Source organism: Castor canadensis, chromosome 4 (genome assembly GCF_047511655.1).
Source record: "Castor canadensis chromosome 4, mCasCan1.hap1v2, whole genome shotgun sequence".
NCBI classification, from domain to species: domain Eukaryota; kingdom Metazoa; phylum Chordata; class Mammalia; order Rodentia; family Castoridae; genus Castor; species Castor canadensis.
The window spans coordinates 175,968,637-175,993,669 of NC_133389.1; the positions used below are offsets into that span (position 1 = coordinate 175,968,637).

Genomic DNA, 25,033 nt, shown 5'->3' on the forward strand with positions numbered 1-25,033 from the left:
AATTGTGATCGTGTGTGAAAAATAAAATAATTACTTCAAAAGTAGATGGCTATTTAAAAAAAAAGCTGGTCAGGAATCACAGAGGTTTCATTGTTTCTTTGGAGAATGGTCTCATATAACAAAGATATAAAAAGAGTTGTGCCTCAGAACATATAAGAAGGATGCCTTTTGAGGACACAGAGTACAATTGGGGAAACTCTAAGCCCTGCCAGTGCTCTGACCACAAGTCACAATGTTAGAGGAAAGAAAGTCGTGTGGTAGAAATTACAGAGAGTAAATGCACACACACACACACACACCAAAAAAAAAAAAAAAAAACACAAAGCAGAGGATGGGCAGATGTCTTTCAGAAAACCATAGAACTTAAATCTATGCCAGGCATAGTCACACACATCTGTAACCCCAGCACTGAGGAGGCTGAGACAGGAGGATTGTGAGTTTGAGGCCAGGCTGGATCACATAGTGAAACTCTGTCTCAAAAAAAAAGAAAAAGAAAGAACTTTAAATCCATTTAGTGGGCATTAACAAACTACATTTTGTTTGATTTTATTCTAGCCTATATTTAGGTATGAGATATAATTTAAAATGTATTAGTATATGGAGAAAGATAGGACTGTTTCCTGTGAATGTCAGAATTGCTTGAAGAAAACTACGACTAAGTAGATTTTTTTTTTATTTCTGGCAAAATAACAACAACAAAAAAATCACCAACCCCTACACCCACACGTACAGGTAGAGGTAGCTCTACCTGTAACCTTCGAATGAGGGAAAATTTTCTGGAGGTCAAAGACAAATTACAAAAGGTATGAGAAGTTGGCTATTATTTAATAATGAGCCAGGTTATTAAAAAACAAAGCAGTTGATTAATTGTGCTTTTTCACAACAACAACAAAACCACTCTGCCTCCTTCCCTGCAAGATCGTTTTTGTGTATAGTGTTTATTGCACAATTCCTCCAACTGAAATGAAAAACACTTCTCTGTGCTGCTCTGGCTCTGAGGGAAAGAATCTAATTGTTTCTTTGGAGAGTTGTCCTGAATGTTTCCAAGGTGGAAATTGTAGTGAGATCTATTTTTAACGCTCCTGGACTTTTTATAAACTGGCCTGTGCAATGAAGAGAAGCTGCTGGACTTGGCCTGAAAGCCTCACACTACCAAGAGATCCCACCAGTCTCAGCTCCCACCCTCGGGGAATCTAAGCAGCCCCTCCAGGGCTCCAGCCCCTGCCGTGGAGATGCAATGCCTTATCTTAGCACACAGAAGCAAGAAATAAATAGCTAGAATCTGTGCACCATCAAGCTATTCCATCTCGGTGGCATGCAGTTTCAAAGTCTGGAAGCAGAAATTATTTAACAGAATAAAAGAGTAAGATCCACTGGAAGGAGAAAAACAAACACATCTGGACAAACGCAAACATGATCTAAAAACCAAAGGCTGAGAACGAAAGATACATGTGGCCCATTATGAAAAGCAATCTGTAAAATACAACTAAAGAGAGGATCTATCATATGAATAAAAACATAAGAGAAAGCTGACATTTGGCAGAATTAGAAAAATTATTCTCAAGGCTGGAAAGGAAACAACCCCATCTAATAAGTAAATGGCGAGAGGCACCGTGGAGAGGACAGTGGCTTGGCGAGTCAGAGTGCCGGGATGGTAATGCCACGCCCAGCAGTGTGAGCTCACCCAGGGATGGTCTTGACCTTCATTTTCATCATGGGTGAAATGAGGATAAAGACCCCTGGCTTCCAGGACACTGTGATGACTGAACGAGATTAATCCACGCAGTTACCATGTGTCTCAAGTGCCTGCTGAGTCCACTGTGCCTGGCACATCCTAGGTAAGTCGATACTTTTTGAATGAATGAAGACTATGAATTTTAAAACTGCAGGCAATATGCCAGTATCCTTTGATTTTGCTGTTTTTAACAAGGCAATTTAGAGCAGTGATCTTCAAAGTATGGTCCCCAAGTCTGGCAGCATCAGCATCACCTGGGAACTTATTATAAGTGCAAACTGACCAGCATCACCCCACATCTGCTGAAGCAGAAACTTGGCGGGTGGGGCCCAGTAATTTGAGGTTTAAGAAGCCTTTAGTCTCCAGGCACCAGTGGCTCATGCTGTAATCCCAACTACTTGGGAGGCTGAGATCAGGAGGATCGTGGTACTAGGCCAGAACGAGAAAATAGTTCTCGAGACCCTATCTCCAAATAACCAGAGCAAAATGGACTGGATGTGTGGCTCCAGAGGTAGAGCACCTGCTCTGCAAGTGTGAAGCCCTGAGTTCAAACCACAGCCCATGAGGAAAAAAAAAAAGCCCTCAGGTGATTCTGAAGCAAGGTACCTGCTGTCCTGGAAAGCAAGCACCAAAGAGTCTTGAAATATCAAATATTGATTTTATTCATCTAAGAATTGCATATATAATTCAGAGGTTAATGGGCAAAAGTCAAATATTATAAAATATCCAAAAAGTCTTTAGTAATTTCTTCTCTCCTCGGCCCACTGTTGTGCCTGTCATTGTGTTCTTTTCAGACCTACTTCCCTATTCTTAAAGGGAAGATACTGATTATTGGTGGCCTAGCTCCTAGCACAGAACCAGAGACACAGTAGGTATTCTTTATATAGTAATTTATCTGCTGCATAAACACCATGCATTACTATTTTTAAAATCACCCCATTGAAATGAAATGAAGTAAGAAATTGCAATATTAATATAGGCCAGATGCATGGATGACACCTATATCTTTTAACCTGGTAATTACAAAGGAAAAGCAAGTCCAATAAAGTTCCTTTCATTAAGTATGTCTCGATGACTAAATCAAAGTCAAAAGAGAAAAAAAACTGAATTAAGAATTTATTCTATGAGACAGATAAATTAGGGAACTGGCTCAAAGATATTCATCAGTTGAATTCTAAGTATAACCAATAAATTGAACCGCAGAGGATATATTCATTCACTTTGGGGGAGAACCTTTTGGGGAATCCAAAAGAAGTTTGGGAGCAGTTCCAGCCATTAGGAACTCCAGACAAGGAGCTAAGACATGTTGGTAGGAAGCACTTGATATACAGAGGGAACCGAAGCAGTGGACAGTGCCAGTACAGGCACATTCAGACGACCGTGACAGGCTGCATAGACTGAGTTGCTAGGGGAATAAGGCTGGGCTGGGTGCCTGCAACAGGCCCCCCACAAGTCATGTGCAAAGGAGCTCGGGTCTCCAGGTCCTTGAAGGTTTCTGAACAGATGTGGTGATGATGTGTTGGAGGTTGGTCACCTCCTGTTCACATGTGCTTCAGGTGCTCCGGGTTGGAGAGCGTGAGTTGCCACACAGGAGCTATCAAATACGTGCTGGGGGGAGGGGTGGGCAAAGCTGGTGAAGCACAATGAGAAAAAAGCAAGCTCTGATCCTTATCCGTGGCTACGAAGAGGTGTCGTTTATAGATCACCCATTCTGGGCCAGGTTGAATGTGAGAGTGTGTGTGTGTGTGTGTGTGTGTGTGTGTGTGTGCTTCTACCAATACATGCATATTGTGTGTGTTGTGCGTGCATTTCAATAGGCATGTGTGTGATGGGTATGTGGTACATACACGAGTATGGGTGCACATGTGTGCATGTGTGTGCTCCCTTTTACTCTGATCTTGAACCATTTCCTAGATAAGAAAACTTGGGCTCAGAGGAACTGAGGAGAGTGGGTGAGAGACAGGCAGGAAGGCAGACTGCAAACCCCATGCTCTTAATCTTCTTGCATCCTTTCTCTCTCTTTCACAAAGCTTATTTGAAAAGACCATGAGAGCCAACTGAGGCCAGCCCTAAGTCCAAGGACAATAGGCCTGGCTCTCCTGTGGGGTTATCAGAGAAAAAAAGGAGGTCCTGAAGGTTACAAATGATGTAGCATGACTCTCCAGATTAAGAGGCCACAGAAAGAACTGAAGCCAAATCTCTGGCCAGAGGAAGTAGTGGCAGCACTCTGCAGGGCTTCGAACTTTTGACTTGACAATTGCAACAATAATATCAGCTGACATTTTTTTAGTTTACTATGTACCAGGCAGATACCTTCTGAGCACACTGGGCATCATCTCATGGAATCAGAGCCGTCACCGAGTTGTGGTATATTGGCTAGCATCACCCACCCTTGATTTGGACGTAGACTGCTGAGACCATTGAGATTAAGGAATTTTCCCCAAGGTCATGTAGAAAACGAGGACTGGGACCAAACTTTGTTCTGGGGCTATCGGACTTCTCAACCCAGTGCAGCTCTGCAGTTAGCCCAGGCCTGGGTTTTGGGAGTGTCATTGGCAGCTGTGAGCAAGCAGTGCAGAATGTAGGGAGGGACGCAGGCTTGTCACCATCATTTAGGCAGCGGATGACAATGACTTGAATCGGGGCATTGGCAATGGAAAGGGAAGAGCGGGGGTGGATGGGGATCCATCATAAATAAAGCAAACTTGGTGAAAGTCCAGAGATAGATGAGATGAGGGCAGCAGCCATAATGGCCTCATGCCCAGCCTGATGGAAGATGGAGATGCAGGAAAAGCCGGGCTAGAGGCCACGTGTGGGAGGCAGGAGGCGGGCACCACCAGGAAGTGTGAGGAGATGCATCACTGCCAAGTCCAATAATGGTACTGGAGCTGAGGTGAGAGGCCAGGCTGGAAGCAGGGTCTGGAAGTCATCTGCACAGTGACAGCTCAGAATGAGTGATTGCTACCAAAGGCAGAGGAAAGCAGCTGAACAGGGAGGGTGGAGAGGTCTCTGGAGACCAGTCATAGTGCAATGCTCTGTAAACTAGGCGTGAAATCTTTTAAAGAGATGACCACCATGGGAAGTAGGAAGACTAGGAAAGAGCCCTGGAAATTAGTGAGGAGGACACCATCAATGACCTTGGAAAAGCAGTTTCATGGTACAACATAAAGAGAAAAACAACATGAGTGAGCAGATAGAAAATCACAAATTGGCCACAGACCAATATGTGGTGGTAATGACTAGAAAGAGAGGAGGAGAAAGGAAAGGAGAGGAAAGCAGAAGCCAGAAGGAAGAGGAGGAAGAAGAAGAGGAAACAAAGGATGGAGAGGAAAAGGGAAAAGAGAGAGAGGAGAAAATTTGCAAGTCAACATGACTTACTAAATTCTTGCTTGTTGAAGGGACTTGTTATCAGAGAGAGAAGACAGGAACGCTGGCAGACAGGAAGCAAGAGAGAAGAGGGGAGGGACAGGGAACAAGGCGGAGAAAGGAAGATAAGCAAGGTTGGAAGTACCAGGTCCCATCCCGGAGGAGGACTGAGGGGACAGTGCATCAAGGGGAGGTTTGCAGATGCAACATTCACAATCATCAAAGGTGAAAACAATCCAAATGTCCATCAGCACATGGATGGGTAAAACACGCGTGGTGCATCCATTCAGGGAAATATTATTCAGACATTACACAGAAGATAGTACTGATACATGCCACTTCATACATGGACCTTGAAAACATTGTCAGTCATGACAGGTGATGTATCATATAGCTGAACTTACATGAAATGTCCAGTGTAGGCAAACGAGTAGAGGCAGAAAGTTTGTCAGCAGTTGCTGAGGGCTGGGAGTGGGGAGGATGGTAGGATCAGGGGATGATGGCTATAGGGTATGCTACTTTGGGGATGACAAAATGTTCTAAAATTGTTGCAATGGTTACACAGGCTGTGAATGTATTAAAAGACTATGAGATGTACACTTCAGTTGCATTAGATTATATCTCATAGAGCTGTCATTTTTTTAAAGAAAGGAACAAACTTCAAGGTCATTCACATTTCTCAAGGCCACTCACACATCACATCCAACTCCCCAGCAAGTGTGTCAGCTCTGCCTTCAAGTACACCACTAATGAAGGCCTCTTGCACTTCCTTAGGCAAGGCCGGGCATCATCGTTTCTTACCTGGCTCCTAACTGGCCTCCCAGGACCACTCTCTTCACTGCTACCCCATGCTTATTCTTTCTCAGGATCCAGAGAAATCGTCTCACAAGGGACAGCCGATGGCCACCCCAGTTTGCCTCTCAGTGGTTCCCACAACCCCCAGGACAGATTGCAGCCCTTCCTCGTGGGCCTGGTCTAGGTCCATGCCCCACCCCTGGCTTTCTTGCACTACTGTGTTCCAACTCAACACTGTGGGCACATCCCTGCTTGAGGACCTTTTGTGTTATCTGAGTCCATTCAGGCTGCTAGAACAAAATACACCACACTAGGGAATCTACAAACAACACAAAAGTATTGCTCACGGTGCTGGAAACTGAAGTCCAAAGTCAAGGTGCTGGCAGATTCAGTCCCTGGTTTGGGCTTGTTCCTTATAGACAGTGCCTTCTATGTGTCCCCACATAGAAAGGGAAAGGCAGCTTGCTGGGGCCTCTTTTATAAGCATGTCAATCCCACTCACTAGGGCTCCACCCTGAGACCTAATCACCTCCCAGGCACACCTCTGAAACCTCGACCTTGGTGACTGCCTTTCAACCTATGAACATCCGAACACTGCTTACATGCTATTCTCTCTGCATGGAAAGCATTTCCCCCGATGGTCACAGTGTTCACAATCTCATTTTATCCAGGTCCCTTCACAAATATTTCCCCTCTAAGAGGCTTCACCTCATCATCCTGTCCAACTCTGTCTCTTTACTCTGATTTCTTTTTCTTCATAAGATCTATCACTGTGTGACTCTGTTGAATACACACATCCTCACACGATACACATGTATGAAAACCTAATCACGTGTGCGTGCACACACACCAGAGAACACACATACATGCATAGGGTTTGTTCATCTTCATCTCCCTCACTAAACTATGACCTCCATGAGCACAGGGATTTTTCATCTTTCACAGTTGTGTTCTCAGCACCCAGAAAGTGCCTGGCATGAATGAATGAGTAAATGCTCCTTACAACAACCCTTTTTTGTAAAGATGAGGAAACACAGGGGTGCGGAGGAAAGTTTAGGAGGATCACTCACAATAGGTCACATAACAAGTGAGTTAGAGAGGATAGACAGAAAGCCCTGTGTTCCATCTTACAATTTTGATCTTGTCCCCCTTGGTCCCAACTGGTACTATCTCTGGTCCTGAGAAAGGATAAATGAAGTGGGGGACAATATATCCAAAACCAGTCAGAACTGCTATCTTTCTAATCTAGTCCTAACTAATGGAAAATTGAGAAACCATTAACGCTTTGCAATGAAAAAAGACTCTCGCTCAAAGACAAGCACAGAATAAAAGGCCTGAATCTGCTTCTTCCTGGAGCTCTGGGACCTTGGCACATTCTCTCAGCCTCCAGGCTTCACACACATTGGCACGTTCTCAGGTGCCTTTCAACCCAAAATGCTGAACTAACCCACTTTTTAAAACCATATTTGTGATCTGCTAATGCACACACTTCTTGGGTTGAGTGCAGCTAGGTGTGAGGAATCACAGCAAATTCTAACTGGGATTTGTCCCCAGGAGGAAGGCACTGACACTCACTCAGACAGTGTTTCAAAGGTAAAGCTGGATGCAAACATATGTGACATTCCCGGTGATTCATAAATGATGAGTTCTTAAATATAGGCTGAAGTCACCAATTAGTCAGAACAATGAGGTGCTTTGAAGTTGAAAAATGCTTTGCATAATTCTAATAATATTTTGGCAGTTGTAATTTTGAACATGTATCACAGCAATTCTTTTCAGAAAAAGGAAGCTCCTTTGAGGAAAAATTATATTCTTGAAATGAGAAGACTTTTGTAAAATAAATCCTGATTAAAGAAGTTCAATTTCAACTTAGTCATGCATTGTGTGTCTCCTATGTGCAAGACACAGGGCTTGGTATGACAGAGAGGCAATAGTGTAAATTCTGGTCCAAGATCTGGTAGGCTCCAGGCCCAAGAAAGGTCAATGTTTTGGTTCAAGTCAGAAGGCAGGAAAAGTCCAAAGTGCAGCTCCAGCAGTCAGGCAGAGGACACCCTCTCAGTCAGCTTCTATCCAGGACTGCAGCAGACTGAATGAAACCCACGTTCAGTAGACAGGGTGCTCTGCCTTTGCTCAGTCTACCAACTCAGATGTTAATCACACCCAGAAACGCTGTCATAGTCACACCCAGAATGATGGTTGACTAAATAAATATCTGGGCACCTCATGATCCAATCAAGTTGATATATAAAATTAACTATCACAGAGACCTTCCTCTAATTCTATTTGCATAATTTTGCCACTTTGGAGCAGTCAGTATCTGCTGCTCATTTATTCTCAAATTCTGTCCACATCCTGTTCACTTTGTCACTAATAACCAGTGTCACTTTGGGAACTGGCAGCTTCTTAGGCACGTGAAAACCAAGCTGCTGTGACTATGTCCAAATGAGGTATTGCCTCTCAGAGTGTTTAGTAACTTCTAGCTACTCTTGTTTCTGTCATTATAGTCTCTTAAAGAGACCTCAAAGCTCCTGTTTATTTTACTTTATTTTTATTTCTTTATTTTTGCAGTGCTGGGTATCAAACTCAAGGCCTTATACCTATTAGGAAGATGCTCCAACACTGAGCTACAACCTCTGCCCAAGACCTCAAAGTTCCTGGTACAGTTTACATCCGATCAAGATAAGGAGAGACCACCTTATCTTAGACAATTTCAACAACCTCCTCTCTCTAAAATCCTCCTGCAGTATTTGACATTGTTCATTATCTTTATGAAAGTATTGCAAAACAATTTCAAGAAAAATATCTATCTCACTTGATAAAAATTTCCCCCAAAATAGAAATTTTATTGGCAATAATATGTAATTCATTTTATATTGTTCATACATGTATTCAACTTTTCTCAAAATGACATGACTTTTTCAACATTGAGAAATGTCCTGCTTCCAAGCAATTGTGCTAAAATCAAATGAAAACTAAAGTTTGTCACTACATCAATCCTCCATCCACTCTACCATTATTCATAATCTCTAGATTACCTATGAATCAAAAGCATTTTATTGACACTTGCTATAGAATATAAAAGTTAATGTCAAAACTACCAACAAATTTGAAACTGAAGTTTCTCTGCTGGAAATAGTATTTTCACTTACCAAGAAATGTTCTCTGAAGAAGAATAAGCATTGCAACACCAATGCAGAGAGAGACCTTTGGGGCATTTTTGTTCTCTGGTGACAACAACTTCGTTTGAATCAATTCATTCCTCAAATAAGATAACTGTGCATGACCAAGCTTACTATCGTTGGGGCACAGTGGGGGTAAAATTTTTAAATGAATGCACACTTCCCACTGTTTGTGCATTCTATCTGTTGCCTCAGAGGTGAATTAATTGAGGCTAATCAACTTGTAAACAGCTCTTCTACAGAGGAAATGTAGTTTCCCACTAAAAAAAACAATTTTTTTCAAAGATGTTTGCAATGAAATTAAGTAGAAAACTCATTTTGAACAACCACCCTCTTTTTTTGGATAAAATTATATAATATTCCTGCTCTTAAGAAGAGATCCATTTGACATGAAAAATCTGAAAGAATAGCATAGCATTGAACCACACATTTGTAACAAGAATTTGGCACACCACATAGTTGCATACCCAGAAAGAAACTATAGTAAGGTGGTCGATCACATGAGTCCAATAGAAGGACCTGGGTTCAAGTCCCCAGCAGTTACTGGCATGAGTAAATGGCATGGCAGAGACAACGAGAGGTATCCCTCACCTGTTGCCTCTTCCTAGTAAGAGCCTCTAGGGACTCAGTGACTGACTTCTGGCAAATGACAGAAGTGATGTAAGACACTAAGAACATCTCAGAACCCTTCAGCTCTCCTTTTCCCATAAGCAGCAACTCTTGAGAGTGGTATCTTCCTTCCCAATAGAAAAGACCTGAATCCCTGAGTCACCTCCTGAAGGGTAAGTACTCTCAACAGATTATGACACAAGCAGAAATTAACCTTTTCTTGGAAGCTACTGAGACTTGGGGATTTATGTGTTCTTGAAATCTACCCTAGTGTTCCCCTAAAGTTCTTAGCCAAGTTGCAAAACTTCCCTGTGCCTCAGTTTTCTCATCTGTGAAATCAGTATGATAGATGGTCTAAGGTTACCCTTGAAAGGCACTAAGCGTGGTGCAGGCACATGGCAAACACTCAATAAACATTAGCTGTGTGTTCATGTGAGCATTGACTACCATAAAAAGATTATTCAAAGGTACAGCTAGAAACAAGAAGGGGGAGAGAAATCAATTGGGGAGGGGTACAGCAGGGAATTGCAACTGACAAAGAAGAAACCTATTTAAGAGAACTGTTGGAACAAGTCAGAAGGTAGGTGAGCAAAGAGAGAACTAAGGTGCCAGGGTAACATATCCATAGTACCTAGATATAAAATAAGTCCTCTATCATTTGATGAGAATTAGGGAGTTTTCAATGTGCAATGTTCGGACAATAACAGAATTACCATTTAAAAGTAGCTTATTAGGATAATAACTTGCTACAATTTACAAGTGTGGTGCTATAAAGTAACTTCTTATTTTAATAGAGGACTTAAAAGATGATCATTTTGCAAATCAAGATCAATTCACATCCATTGGATTCCAACACAATTCTGATTAATTCACCAGCAACCACCAAACTGTCACTGAGATTATTAGAATTATCAAAATTCATACACGTATAGTGCAGCCCTATGGCCCTGATGCCAACTGAGAGTCGAAAGATTACTTCTAGGGCTGTTATTTTTGTTATTAGAAGGCCAAGGAGAATCCTATATGCCTATCTGTGCCACTTAAACAGTATGTGCTGTTACCGTGGAAGATGTTACATTTTCTTAGAAGGTGGTAGTAAAATTATTTTCCCAATTATTAAGCAAAAACAATTAAATATTCTTCTGAAAATTCCAAATCAATGGTTAAACAATAGCAGTGCAGAAATTCTGAGGTCAGAATAAGCACTGTTGAAAGTATGGATGGTGTCTAGTCATTGCAAATTCTGCCAGTAGCTTTGAAGAAGAAGGGACAGAGTATAAAGTTTCATGTACTTACAGAAATGTGGCATTTCTGAAGAAAAAACTAAAGTTGTGACAAAATATGAAATTGGATTCCTATCTCCCATGATACAAACAAAACTCAAGTTCACGTTGTTTAAGCACTCTAGTGGAAAATGAAATTTTTAAATGCTTAGTAGAAAATGTAGGATAATGTATTTTAGATCTTCAGACAGGAAAATGTTGTCTTAAATAGGATAAAATATATTAACTACAACACCAAAGTCTGAGAGCTATAATAAGACTGTCCATTTATCAAAACACTTCCTGAAGTCAAAGAGAAATTATAAACTTTGAAAAAATATTTATAATTCATATAGCTAACAAAAGTTAGTATCAAAAATACAAAACTTACAAATCAATACACATACACCATAGCCAAAAAACGGAAAAACAAATGTTACATAGAAAGGAAATGATGGCTAGCAAAACACAGAGAACACGGTATTTCTTGTTCCCATTTAGTTGGCAAACATAAAAAATTCTGATACTGCCAAACAGTGAAGATGTGAATTCACCTCACATAGACATTAAACATGGGAGTATATTCAGTGCAACCACTTTGGAAAACAATTTGAAAGACCTCCTACCTAAAAATATACGATGGAGAAATAGCAGCCTCTTCAACAAAAACTGCTGGGAAAACTGGTTAGCAGTCTGCAAAAAACTGAAACTAGATCCATGGATATCACCCTATACCAAGATTAACTCAAAATGGATCAAGGATCTTAATATCAGACCACAAACTCTTAAGTTGATACAAGAAAGTGTAGGAAATACTCTGGAGTTAATAGGTATAGGTAAGAACTTTCTCAATGAAACCCCAGCAGCATAGCAACTAAGAGATAGCATAGATAAATGGGACCTCATAAAGCTAAAAAGCTTCTGTTCATCAAAAGAAATGGTCTCTAAACTGAAGAGAACACCCACAGAGTGGGAGAAAATATTTGCCAACTATACATCAGACAAAGGACTGATAACCAGAATATACAGGGAACTTAAAAAACTAAATTCTCCCAAAACTAATGAACCAATAAAGAAATGGGCACGTGAACTAAACAGAACTTTCTCAAAAGAAGAAATTCAAATGGCCAGAAAACACATGAAAAAATGCTCACCATCTCTAGCAATAAAGGAAATGCAAATTAAAACCACACTAAGATTCCACCTCACCCCTGTTAGAATAGCCATCATCAGCAACACCACCAACAACAGGTGTTGGCGAGGATGCAGGGAAAAAGGAACCCTCTTACACTGTTGGTGGGAATGTAGACTAGTACAACCACTCTGGAAAAAAATTTGGAAGCTACTTAAAAAGCTGGACATCGGTCTACCATTTGATCCAGCAATACCACTCTTGGGGATATACCCAAAAGACTGTTACTCCAGAGGCACCTGCACATCCATGTTTATTGCGGCACTATTCACAATAGCCAAGTTATGGTAACAGCCAAGATGCCCCAGCACTGACGAATGGATTAAGAAAATGTGGTATCTATACACAATGGAATTTTATGCAGCCATGAAGAAGAACGAAATGTTATCATTCGCTGGTAAATGGATGGAATTGGAGAACATCATTCTGAGTGAGGTTAGCCTGGTCCAAAAGACCAAAAATCGTATGTTCTCCCTCATATGTGGACATTAGATCAAGGGCAAACACAACAAGGGGATTGGACTATGAGCACATGATAAAAGTGAGAGCACACAAGGGAGGGGTGAGGATAGGTAAGACACCTAAAAAACTAGCTAGCATTTGTTGCCCTTAATGCAGAGAAACTAAAGCAGATACCTTAAAGCAACTGAGGCCAATAGGAAAAGGGGACCAGGAACTAGAGAAAAGGTTAGATGAAAAAGAATTAACCTAGAAGGTAACACCCACGCACAGGAAATCAATGTGAGTCAATGCCCTGTATAGCTATCCTTATCTCAACCAGCAAAAACCCTTGTTCCTTCCTATTATTGCTTATACTCTCTCTACAACAAAATCAGAAATAAGGGCAAAATAGTTTCTGCTGGGTATTGGGGGGGTGGAGAGGGAGGGGGCGCAGTGGGTGGTAAGGGAGGGGGTGGGGGCAGGGGGGAGATATGAACCAAGCCTTGTATGCACATATGAATAATAAAAGGAAAATGAAAAGAAAAAAAAAGAAAGACCTCCTATAATTGATCAATCACATACAATCCAACAATTCTCATGTCCACTTCTAGGTATATACCTGAAAACAACCTTTAGCACAAATGCAACAGAAGACATATAAGAGAATTCATACCACTCCCTGTCCACAGGGAAATAGATTAGTGGAATTCTACACAGCAGTCAAAAAAGAATGAACTCCAACATTTGGATATAGCCTAGTGACATAGTATTAAGTGAAAAAAGTAAGTACCAGAGGATCTCAAGCATGATACTATGTCTCATGTATAATAACATCTTAATTGAAAACAATTAAATGAAAAACAAATAATCCTATAAAACATCAAAACCACAAAATGTGCAAATATTAAAACCACAAACATGAAAAACAAATGATGATAAATGAAAGATCCAGGGTGATCATTACCTCTAGAGGAAAGTGGAGGTGGAGGGACAGACTTATGAAAGGAACATGGTAGTTATCAGATGGAAATCCTTGGGTTTGGTGGTGGTTTCACTGGTACTTAGTAAATATATAAAAACAGGGTAAGCATGGAGGACATAAGAGATTTCTCAACTAAGGTAATGTTCATATAATTCCAATTTCCCAACTCTGTCTCCTTAATCAAATACTAAGAAACGATATCCTGTGCATGTGAGATCCTTTCTAAAAATGGAGATATCCCCTTAGAGAACTCACCTGAATAGAATATCATTTCAGTGCAAACAGTGAAAACCCCCACTCACCAGCTCTGGTCAAGACTACACATTGAGCGTCCCTTACCCAAATGCTTGGGACCAGAAGTGTTTCAATTTTGGTGTTTATCAGATTTTGGAATATTTGCACAGATGTTTCCAGCTGAGCATCACTGCTCTGAAATACACTAACATAACTCAAAAAGTTTCAGATTTTAGAACACTTCTGATTTTGGATATTTGAATTAGGGATGCTCAACCTGTATTTATAGAAAAGTCTTCATTTCTTCTAACATGACTTATAAAAAATTGAAGTGCCAAAGCAAAATCACAGACCATCAATATGCACTCTTAAAAAATAGAAGACAGGAAGGTAAAACAGGTCCTTTCCAGGGATGGGTACCAGTGAGAGGACAGAGGACATAAGAAAAGGGTGAAGGAGGGCTAACATGGTAGATGTATTTTTGTATTCAAGCATGAAAATAAAATAATGAAACCTGTTGAAAATGTTCTAAGGAGGAGGGAGGGGGTGAATCTAACTAAGATATATTGTAACCAGATATGCAAATATCACAATGTAGCCCCTGTACAACTATTATATGCTAATAAAAATTTAATAATATATAACCACATGCAGACATTAAAAAGGAGAAACTACAAACATCTTAAAGATCCAGCAATACAGAAATGGTTGAAAACACCAGCCTACATTTATACCCTTTCAATAACTCAGCTCCTCTGCTCACTGACTGAGCAGCCACAATTACACTCTTGGATTATGAGAAACAATGATGAACAATACTGATTCTGGTCCTACTCTCACAGGGCTTAACTCTGGCAGAAGATGTAAGTGGTAATCAAAGACTCACACATACAAATGTGTGCTGATATCAGGCAAGAATTGTGTAGGAAAGGAACATAGCTCTAGACAAGAGGAAAATGTAGGGCAACTTGTCTTGAAGCATTTAGCCAAGATTTCTGACAGAAAGGGACATTTAACAAAGGGTGAAACAGAGATCTAAGGGTAACTAACCAGGCACAAAGGAGACAGAGAAAGGGCTATCTGGACACACGGAAGACAGGGTAGTCTGTGGGGTGTGGATGAAAACTTGACATAAGCAGTTGTGATCAATGATCTACAGGCTGAGTTTGGCGCAGCCCCAGCCGCAGAAGAGAGCCAGAGGCAAAAATGCAGCACAGCTGCTTTTCCTAAATTGTTTACTGTTCTGAGAGAGAGAAGGTTTCTCCTGTTACAATGTCACTCCCCTCCCCAAGAACTGTTGCTCCACCCCCTTGTTTACCACTGGATATAAAAGACTCACCAAAGGAGGATGCAAGGTTTTTTGATGGTTGATTGATTGGTGGGCTGCTGCTGCTGAGTTATGCTAGAGATTAGAGGAAACATGGGACAGTACAAGTCTGAGCACCAAGACTTTAAGAAAGCTACAGAGAGAACATGGGACAGTGCAATCTGTGGGCCAAGACTTTAAGAGAGATTAAAGAAAACATGGGACAGAGTGAGTCTAAGGAAAGAGACTTTAAAGAATAGAAAAGAAGCAAGGTTTTAAAGAAAGACTTTAGAAGTAAGGTTTTAAAGAATAAGAAAAAAGAAGCAAAATAAAAGAAGAGAAAAGAAGCAACAAGGCTCCTGTACGTCTCCATCTGAGCACCCAGCACACTTGGCCCCAACTTTACGCATGTCTGTCTTCTATTGTTTGTCCTTTCTGCATCTCCAGTCACCCCCAGTTAGGTTGGTAGAACAAGAGAGCACAAGAAAGCTCTCTACAGTAGACCTATGGCAGAGGAAACTCAGGCTGTTTGGTTGGGACCCAGGGCAAGGAAGACACTGGAGGGAGAAGGAATTGGGGATGCAGGCAAGAGAGACATCCAAGAGGAAAGGAAGTTTAGCACGAGAGCTATTCACCCACCTGTGCCATGTGGGGAACAGAGGGCACAGGGCATGGTTGTGACAAGACAGAATGCTCAACTTGGCACAATCTCTAGTTCCAGTGGGAGCAGTGTCAAGAATGGATGGAGATACATGGGAGGCTGAGGCACACATGAATCCAGAAGTTTGAGGTCAGCCTGGACAACACAGCCAACCTGTCTCCAAAAAAAAAAAAGAGCAGGGGAGTGGGAAAGATGGAGAAAAATATACCAAGCAAATACTAATTATATGAAAGCTGAAATTCCAGTAATGGCTATATTAATATCAGATGAAACAGACTTCAAATTAAGGAATATAAACAGAAATAAAGAGGAACATTTTTAAAAGTTTTTAAAGAAACGTGAGCAATCCTCAAAAGATCAGGCCACAGATTCTGTTTGCAGAAGACGCTAAGCTAAGGGTCATCAGAGTTGGCAGACACTGTGGGAAAATTGGGGCTCTCACCCCACATTTTCATAGCAAAAATGACACATGCTGAGTTTTGAGTGGCCGTTCCCTACGGCACCCTATGCATTGATTTCTTTAACAACTCCTTTTTGGGACTTAATTACTCAAAGGCAACACAACAACAAAAAACCCTTTGCTTTTCTAATGTGAATTTTTCTTTCTAAGTATTTTGCCTGTTTCCCAGAAATACTCATAAACTAAGAGTACAAACCTCTTCCTCTGAAAGTTTGTACTTCCACTTAAAAGAGTGTTTAAAAATAAATACATTATAAATGTGTTAAAAAAAAAAGAACAGTGTATGGAGAAACTGTGGGAGGCTGTCCCAGTTGTATAGGCAAGGGACAAAAAAAGGTGGCCTGCAAGTGTTGGCAGCAGAGGCTGCAGAGTTGGTGGTGAACTTGAGAGGTCTTTAGATGATGTTAAGGTTTGATATGAAGTGTCCCCAAAAGGGCTCATGTGTTAAAGGCTTAGTCCCGAGCTGCTGGTGTTAATCAGAGGTGACCGGATCAGGAGTTACTAACTTCATCAATGGACTAACTCATTGGCTGAGCGGACTGTTAAGAGGTGCAGCCTATTAGAGCAAGTATGTCACTAGGAGCATGCTTCTGAAGGGTTTGCCTTGTTCCTGTCCCCTTCCTCCCTTGCTCTTTCTGCTCCTTGCCAGTCATGAAGTGAGCAACATCTGCTCTCCCACATGCTCCCAGCCATGATGCCCTGCCTCACCATGGCCAGGAATAATGGAACCAAGTAACTAACCATGGACTGAAACTTCTGAAACTGTGAAGCAGTTGTTTTCTTAGGTATTTTGTCACAGTAATGAAAAACTGAGACACATGTGGTAAATAGAAAACACTGAGAAGTAGAAAGAATTTGGACAGAGAAGATGGGGATTCCTAGGTATCTGGCTGGGAGAAATGGATGGAATGCTGGGAGAAGGACCGTGTGGGCCTGGGGACAGTGAGAAGCTTAAGGTGACCTGGGACATCTAAATGGAGATGCCAAGTAGGAAGGCGGATGGGTTGGGAGGGGGTCTGACCTAAAAGTACAAATGTGGGAGACACACATGCATGGGTTCAAATGGATGATATTGATCTAAGTGACTGACATGAAAGGAGGTCTGTGATCTGCTCAAACACCACTGAAGAAAAGCAAGTTAGAGAACCATATGTATGCTAAAATCACTTTTTTAAACATGTAGAAAAATATGTATCATCTGATCTGTAAGAGAAATGAGCACACACACACAATGATTCTCAAAGAGTGACCCAAACTACTGATCCTATGGAAGAAATAGGGGGAGCACTCTCGCTTTTTAGTTTGTAAACATCTACATTGTTGGCTCTCATTTCTTACAATTAGTACCTAATCTTTGCAAGTCTCACCTCACTTCATTTCTTTCCCCATCCCCTACAGGTACCTCATCCTGAGTCCCCACCCAGTGGCAGAGGCTGGCAACAGTGTGAGAGGGAAAGAAGATGATGTGAGCTTTGTACATTATTTGGCAATGAAAAGGGATAAACATGGTGTTTTCCTTGAAGCTGTATCAAAACATTTGCTGGTAAAATGCCCTTTCTGCTCCTGAAGGGTTTGTCATCAATTGACTGAGCAATAAGTCAGTCGGGATGATTGGCAGAGCAGGAGGATCTGTAAGCACACTGGTCACCACAGCCTCCTACCAGTCGTCCAGTGTGCTCAGAGGATTTCCGAGTCTGATGTAACATGCAAGAGTACACCGTACTAACCAAGGAACGCTAAAGACTTGCCCCACTGTGCAGAAAAGCCTACCAAGTCCATGGACTGATGAACAAAAGAACATAGGTGGATTTACCTAACAATCTTTCTAGTTCATCCTAGATTTTTCTTAAGTTGGTTAACATAATCACCAACACAGTGCCAACCCACACTTAATACAGTCTTGTAGAATTGTTTTGGAAATAATTCTTAGTCTCTTTGACCAATAATACAATTTTCCCAGAAAAAAATGAAATAAAAAAAAAAAACCCAAGGTGCAGAAAGCATGCCTAAGGGGTCAGGTGTGGTAGTCCATGCTTATAATCCCAGCCACTCAGGAGGCAGAGATAGGAGGATCCCATTCGGAGACTGGCCCTGAGAAAGTTAATTTGAGACCCTATCTGAAAAACAAACTAAAGCAAAAGGACTGGGTGCATGGCTCAAGTGATAGAGTAAGGCAATTCAACCCCAGTTCTGCCAAAAACAGAAGGAGAAAAGAGAAAGAAAGCCTAAGGACAGGCTCTCCCCGCGTGTATTTCCTTCGTCCACTCCTTGATTCCATATGCACTGAGAGAACCAAATGAGATCCTGAAGTCACCTTGCCCAGCAATGGACAAAGCATTGTTTAACCGTCCCTAACGATCAGCCTGTGCTCTGCAGAGAGATGCACCAACTGTGAGCCGGTGAGCCGTACCAGGAAGGCAAACGCAGGTGAAGTTGCTCCCGCCCTGCTTCTCATTCGCGTCAATGCAGCTGGCCTCGTTCTGACAGGGCTTTCCCTGGCAAGCATCGAACTCGTCACAGAACGTGCCCACGTACTGGTCCTCACAGGTGCAGGAAAAAGTTGTCTGAAACACAAAAATAAAAAAATACAGGGCATATTACTAAGTCCTCTAAAACACGTGTTTGGCTGAAAAACTCAAAGTTCAAAAGCAGCATGTCCTTTTTATAAAGTCACCAATGTTGGGTAGCTTAATCACAGAATTTACGTCGTAATCTGGTTAAAGTCATAGCTTGACAGTTTAATTTTGAACATTTATTTCTAAAGTCCTTTATTCATATTTATCCTGACCATTTTCAATCTTCCTAAAATAGAAATGGAAAGAACTTGTTTTAAGCTAAAAATGAAGCTTTGCTGACCCCAAGAATGGCGCGCGCACACACACAGCACCGTTAAACTAGACGTCACCCCAGCCAACTAAAATCCTCAGCACAGACTGCGCTTACAACCCAAACCTCACCAAATGTCTGATCAGACCATCCTTCCAGAAATCTGAAAGAATGTACTGACTCATTCGGTGACTTGATCTCAATGTAGTCATGCAGATTCCCTGAGAGAAAGGGAAATAAATATAAAATACGATTCAAATAACTATTTTGTTAGGTTTATTATAGCAACATTAGCTTAGCAAACCATAGCTCAACCACAAGATGCAGAGGCATGAATTTGTGGGTCTGAGACAGTTATAAAATCCAAGTAAAATTAGACCTTCCTGTTCCCTGAGTGCCAGCCTGAAGGTAGTCACAGGTCTGAGAAAAACACAAGTCTGGTTCCAAAGCTCATGCAAAGCAGTGTAAGTCACTGCAGAAGATTTCGTGAAAAGGAGGGGGGGAAGACAAAGAGAAGGACATTACCAAATCTTGCTCTGTAAATCTAAATGAATAGACAGAAGCATTCTCTTAGTGCGCTCCCCTGCACTTGGGGCAGGTTTCTTTCTCTACTGTCCCAAAGTTCCACCCCCAGCCAGTGTCTGCCACCCTGCTTCTCTCCCTGGCCTCACACTCCTGTCTCAATCTTCTGGCACATTCTCTCTAACAAAGTCCCTTTCTAAGAAAAAACAGTCCATTGCACATGAGATTGTGTCTTACACCCTAAGAGGATGGTCATCACAAGTGACTGAATGAGCTCATGGTAGACCTCAAATTCAGGCAACCAACCAAGAGGCCAGGCAATAAAACATGACCTTTAGTTTGACCAAAATGCCAGGTTTTACACAGGTGGGTTTCTTTTGTTGACTGAACATGTTTTCGTTAAGGCAATATGGTGAGTCCTTGTGATCTTCATGATCAAGTCTCCTTTAGTAAGACATTGTCTTCAATTACGTCTCAGAAACAGGTGGAAGAAAAGGAACAGCCCTTCTTCTTAAGCAGGAGCTGTATGTTCTGCCTCCTGCTTCTTTCATCTCTCAAAGCTCCTAATTGTACATGGACAATGCCTCTTCTTTAGCATTCTTTCTAGCAACGTTTGAAGATTAATCTGGTTTTGTATAATGTTGTATTTTCCTTTTGTGTGCATTTGCATACACTTCATAGCTAGAAGCTGGTTGAAGCTGCATCAAGGACTCTCAGAAATGTATCCTTTTAAATAGAATTCCTTTTTCTAGGACTGTCTCTATGGAAAATCTTATCCTTGCTCAAATGCACAACAGAGTACATATTTAATATTTGCAGGAGTTGGGTGTGGAGCCCTTTGTGCATCCCAAGGTTTGTAACCACCTCTGAAATATAAATGTTATGCACACCCAGTGCATACAGTTCCAAAGTGGCCTCTATCTCCTGATAAACAATAGCATGTCACTGCTTTGGGCAGCTGCCTTCTAAAATGTACTTGGTCCATATCCAGACATTCCATACTGCCGATGAATTTCCTTAGTTAGCTGAGGGATGGATTTTGTATATAATTCATCTTGTGAGTGCTATGAAAAATATGTTACTTGTAAAAATAAATTATTAAAATCCCCAAATCAGATGTCATTGAGGTAGCTCTGATTGTATTTAAAGCTGAAACAGAAGCCACACATTTTGTTTTGCTTTATTTTGGGCAGGAATCTTGAAAGCTTTAAGGAAATGCTGGAACAATTTCTTCTGACAAAGCAAAAAAAACACTTAAGGGATTCTTCAACTCCTATTGATGACTGAGGAAGGAGATTAACAGATGTTTACCTATCCATGACCGCAAAATTTTGGCTAAATCTTTGTGTATTCTCTATCATGTTGTCCGTAAAGTATGATTTCTTCTTAAGTGTATGGTCTAAGAACAAAGAAACTTTTCAAAAACATTAAAACGTTTATACTGATCATTTCAAGACTTGTAAGAGATTGTAAATGTTTACTATAGGAAACTGTTGGCATGTTTTTGGTGGAAAACTATGCTAGATCAATGAAGCTGTAAACTACTCAAGAAATTTAAACCTGTGCCTATGAGATCAGTAATCTAAGTCCAATAACTCCACCAGCATAAGGGACAAAGCAAACTTATTTGAAATTAGTAGCTCAACTGAATTACAGAAAGATACTTCCTTATGAAAGAATTGTGTACACATAGGGAGAAGTATTTTTCAAATAAAATGAAAAGTGACCTTCAGAGATTAATTTTAAAACCCAATACAGAATTTTAATATTCCTTAACAGCTGGAAGTCAAATATTCCATTTGTACATTAATGAAACTTTCCCAGTGATGAGAAATTTACTTCAAAAAGGTCTAAGATTTAAAATTTTTCATTCAAGTGTGCATTCATTTATTCACCCATTCAGCAATATTTATTGAGTGCCTACTGTATTCCAGCAACTGTTCTAGAAGCGGAGGCCAGGAAAGGAGACCTGACTCTCTCATAGAGATTATATTCTAGTGGGGATGACTGAGGAGAAACAAAACAAACAAGGAAATGGGGTGGTAAGTTAGGTGTTAAGTGGTATGGGCATGGGTTGTGGAGAGTGTTCTGACAGGGTGACAATGCGGTGAAAACTTCGTGGAACAAAGAAGAATGAGAGAGGGTGTGCGGTGGTCTCTTCTGAGGGAAGAGAGGCCAGGTAAAGGGAATATGCAGTGAAAAGACTTCAAGTGGAACATTCTAGAACAATCCAGATGCTAGTGGAGCTGGAATAGAGCAAATGATAGAGAACGATGGGACATGAGAAAAGACAAATGATTGTGAGGTCAGGTAGGGTAGTGGGTCTCAGCTGGGGACCACAAAACACATTTATCCAAGTCTGCAGACATTTTTTGCTTGTCACAGCTGGGACCTTTTCACTGGTATCTAATGAATAGAGTTTAGGAAATCTGCCAGCCTACGATGCCCAGGACAAACATCACAGCAAGAAATGATCCTGTCCCAAATGTTAATAGTGCCAAGGCTGAGAAACCCTGGCAGAGGACCTTACAAGCTCAGGACTCCATCTTGCTATAAAACTTTGGGAGAGATAGTTCATGTGCCAGAAAAGACCCGAAATGCATTGCACAATGTAATGTTGTTTTACCTTTCCATTTCCTTGTTTCATACCACAGTTTGTTTTACTTAGCTAATACCCCAAACCTGAGAGAAAATGAATTGCCAAGATTTATTTATTAATCCCACTCATTCAGCAAACACACTTTGAACCTGCTAAATGTTGAGCAACAGTGGACATAGAGATGTAGGGAAGAACAGAAGGAACATTTAACATGTGTTAAATACTTGGTTCCCAAAGCAATGTTCAGAGGTGGGACGTTGGGGAAGTGAGGAATATGCCTTCATCAATAGCTTGGCACACTGATATATTTGTAATTTAATGGCATTATTGAGAGACAGTGGTAACTAGGATGTAGGGGTTGTTTGAAGGAGGTAGGTCACAGGGGGTGCGCTTATGAAAGGCATAACCTTTTCCTTGGCCTGCTTTGCTCCTCTCCTTCCTTTTCCTTCCTGCTTGACATGAGGTAAGCAGTTTTCCTCGGCCATGTCCTTCTGCCAGGATGTTTTTGCCTTGCCCCATCCTGAAACCAATGGAGCCAGCTAACCCTGGACTGAAACCTCTGAAACTATGAGCCAAAACAAAGGTTTCCTCCTTTAAACTGTTTCTTATGAGTATTTGTCACAGCAACTTTGATTCTTTGCCATAATGGGAGATCCTTGAAATCTAGGACTACAGTTACTCAGACATAATGGGTGTTTCAGTGCTCATTAAATTAAAATGACCTTCAATAGATTTGCAGGAGAGTTATACATAGGTACTTGGTACTCCTGTTTTCTTTGTCTGTCTCTAAGGATCTTAGGTTTTGTTAGAATAACATCAAAGCCAGTTTTATGTTCCCCTACCACATGTTCATATGAAAGGGAGTAGCTAGAACTACGAGTAGGAGGACCATCCAAACCAAAAGGTGACTAACAGGTCCCCACGCTTTTGAAAATGGAATGGAGATGATTCAAGCTATGCCTGGCTAAAGGACTCTCTTGATTTCTACCTTGGGCTAGCAGGATTGCAAACAACATCTGGCTTATTCATAGTTAATTGTCTGAACATCTGCAAGGTCAAAAGTCTGCCTAATGAGTTGATAATTGTCGAAGCTAGGTGACGCAGATGTGGTGGTTTGCCAAATCACTCTTTGTACTTTCATACATGCTTGAAATTTTCCATAATAAAAAATTCATTATTTTCATTTTAAGAGTCTGGCTAAGGCCCAAGAAAGGAAAGATAAACTGTTGAAACATTAGAATCCATTTCAGTGTCCTGTGTCCAGCTCCTACCCAAGGGAGCTGCTATTGCACTTGCTGGTGGGATGTTGGGGAGACATTGTGTACACACCACTGAGTCCCCATGTATGAAATTCCACTCCAGAGATTTATTTCAGATGCAAAAGCCAGGAAAAGCTCTGTTTGCCCTCAGGGACTGACATGTTTTCCCCTGTGGACAACATGAATCATGTCACCGAGCGTATTTCCCTCTAAGCAACCCAGTCTGCCTGAAAAGAAGGATCAGCCATTGCTGTGCCAAGGGAAGGCTTGGCTGCCTCTCAGCTTCTCCAGCACACAGGGGTCATGAGTGGGGCACACCCAGCTCAGGCCTTGGCTGGAAGAGAGGAATTTCTACTTACAGAGCCTAGGAGAAAAACTTCAGATCTCTCTACACTAGCTCTCCTTACTGGTAGCATTGAGAAGTTGAGTTTGTTTCCCAACATTGGAAAGCTCTGGAATCTTCTTGCTCCTGGGTTTTTGGTTTGCTCCAGGACCAACTGGCTTTGGAGATGATTTCAGGAGAGAGGGCTTTCTACAGCCCCTTTCTCTGAGAGTTCATGTCTCTCAAAAAAGGTAGCAAGTCCTGACTAACTCATGTCATTCGTGTAACAATGCAGCAGCAACCAGATTCTAGTCTATACTGTCCTCTCTTACCATATATATGAATATGACCTGAATCTGTGAGACCAAGACCACAAAAAACTTGCCCTGCTAATCTTCATCCAAGAACCCATTAACCCAACTAATTGGCTGTGGGAACCAGACTGTGTGGTCGTTGTGTCTGAAATTACATTGTTGGCAAAGGCTGAAACCAAGGTACAAAATAGTTACCATTACACATAGTTCTCTTTGATTAAGCACAGGTGAGCTATATCCAAAACGAGTCAGGAGCTCAGTCTTGCGTGCCTGATGGAATCTGGCCTTTGCTAAAACCAGGCTTAGTATTTCAAGAGCCAAAAAGAATTATTTGGATGCAAAATTTAAGAGACTATCTGATACTTCAATTTATAATGTAAAAGTACAACAAATGTCCTTTCCTGAATCCAGGCCACACAAGAACATCTGGCACCCAGCCACAGAGACAAATTGATGCCTCTTTGGGGGAACATAGTGCTCACTCTGAACAGCATTTTTTAAGTGTTCGTCTATTGGCTGGGTCTTATTTTTCTGTGATTCATTATACATGTGATTTAAACAACATACTCAGCTCATAGCTCATAGCTTATTGTCCCATTAGTCTTAGAAATGACTTGTGTCCCAGTGTGGTTTGATTAATTTCAAATGTAGTGACTTATTTGTTCAAGAGAAAACAAAAGTTAGAAACATACAGATCATTTAAATACTAAACTCAAGACTTGGAATTCATAAATCCATAGAATTCATTCCTTTGGTTTAAATGTTAAAATTTAAATAGTAGTAAAAATAATGAGAGTTCTGCTCTTTCCTTTGAAAGGACAATGGAGTTTATTTTATTACTCAGGAGAGGAGAAAGTAAACATCTTTCAAAAAAATTTGTAAAAGGCCTTCTTTCTAAAACTAGATGTATGAATGTCCAGAATAAAGATGGCCGAAGGCATTTTCCCATCCTAGCCTGGTGACTGATAG

At 41.1% G+C, this 25,033-nt stretch overlaps 1 protein-coding gene and 1 long non-coding RNA gene across 2 annotated transcripts in view; one reads left to right on the top strand and one right to left on the bottom strand.

Moving 5' to 3' along the window:
• The window catches only part of Dner (delta/notch like EGF repeat containing), a 317,628-nt gene that overhangs the window by 109,759 nt on the left and 182,836 nt on the right, over positions 1–25,033 (bottom strand). Inside the window, exon 6 of the mRNA XM_074071918.1 lies at positions 18,633–18,786. Within this exon, the coding sequence (XP_073928019.1) occupies positions 18,633–18,786 (154 nt within the window). The remainder of the gene's footprint in view (positions 1–18,632; positions 18,787–25,033) is intronic.
• Positions 1,021–18,766, top strand: LOC141422650 (uncharacterized). Its single transcript, XR_012447399.1, has 3 exons — positions 1,021–1,838; positions 8,465–9,857; positions 17,621–18,766. It is a non-coding gene; the product is annotated as an uncharacterized lncRNA (long non-coding RNA).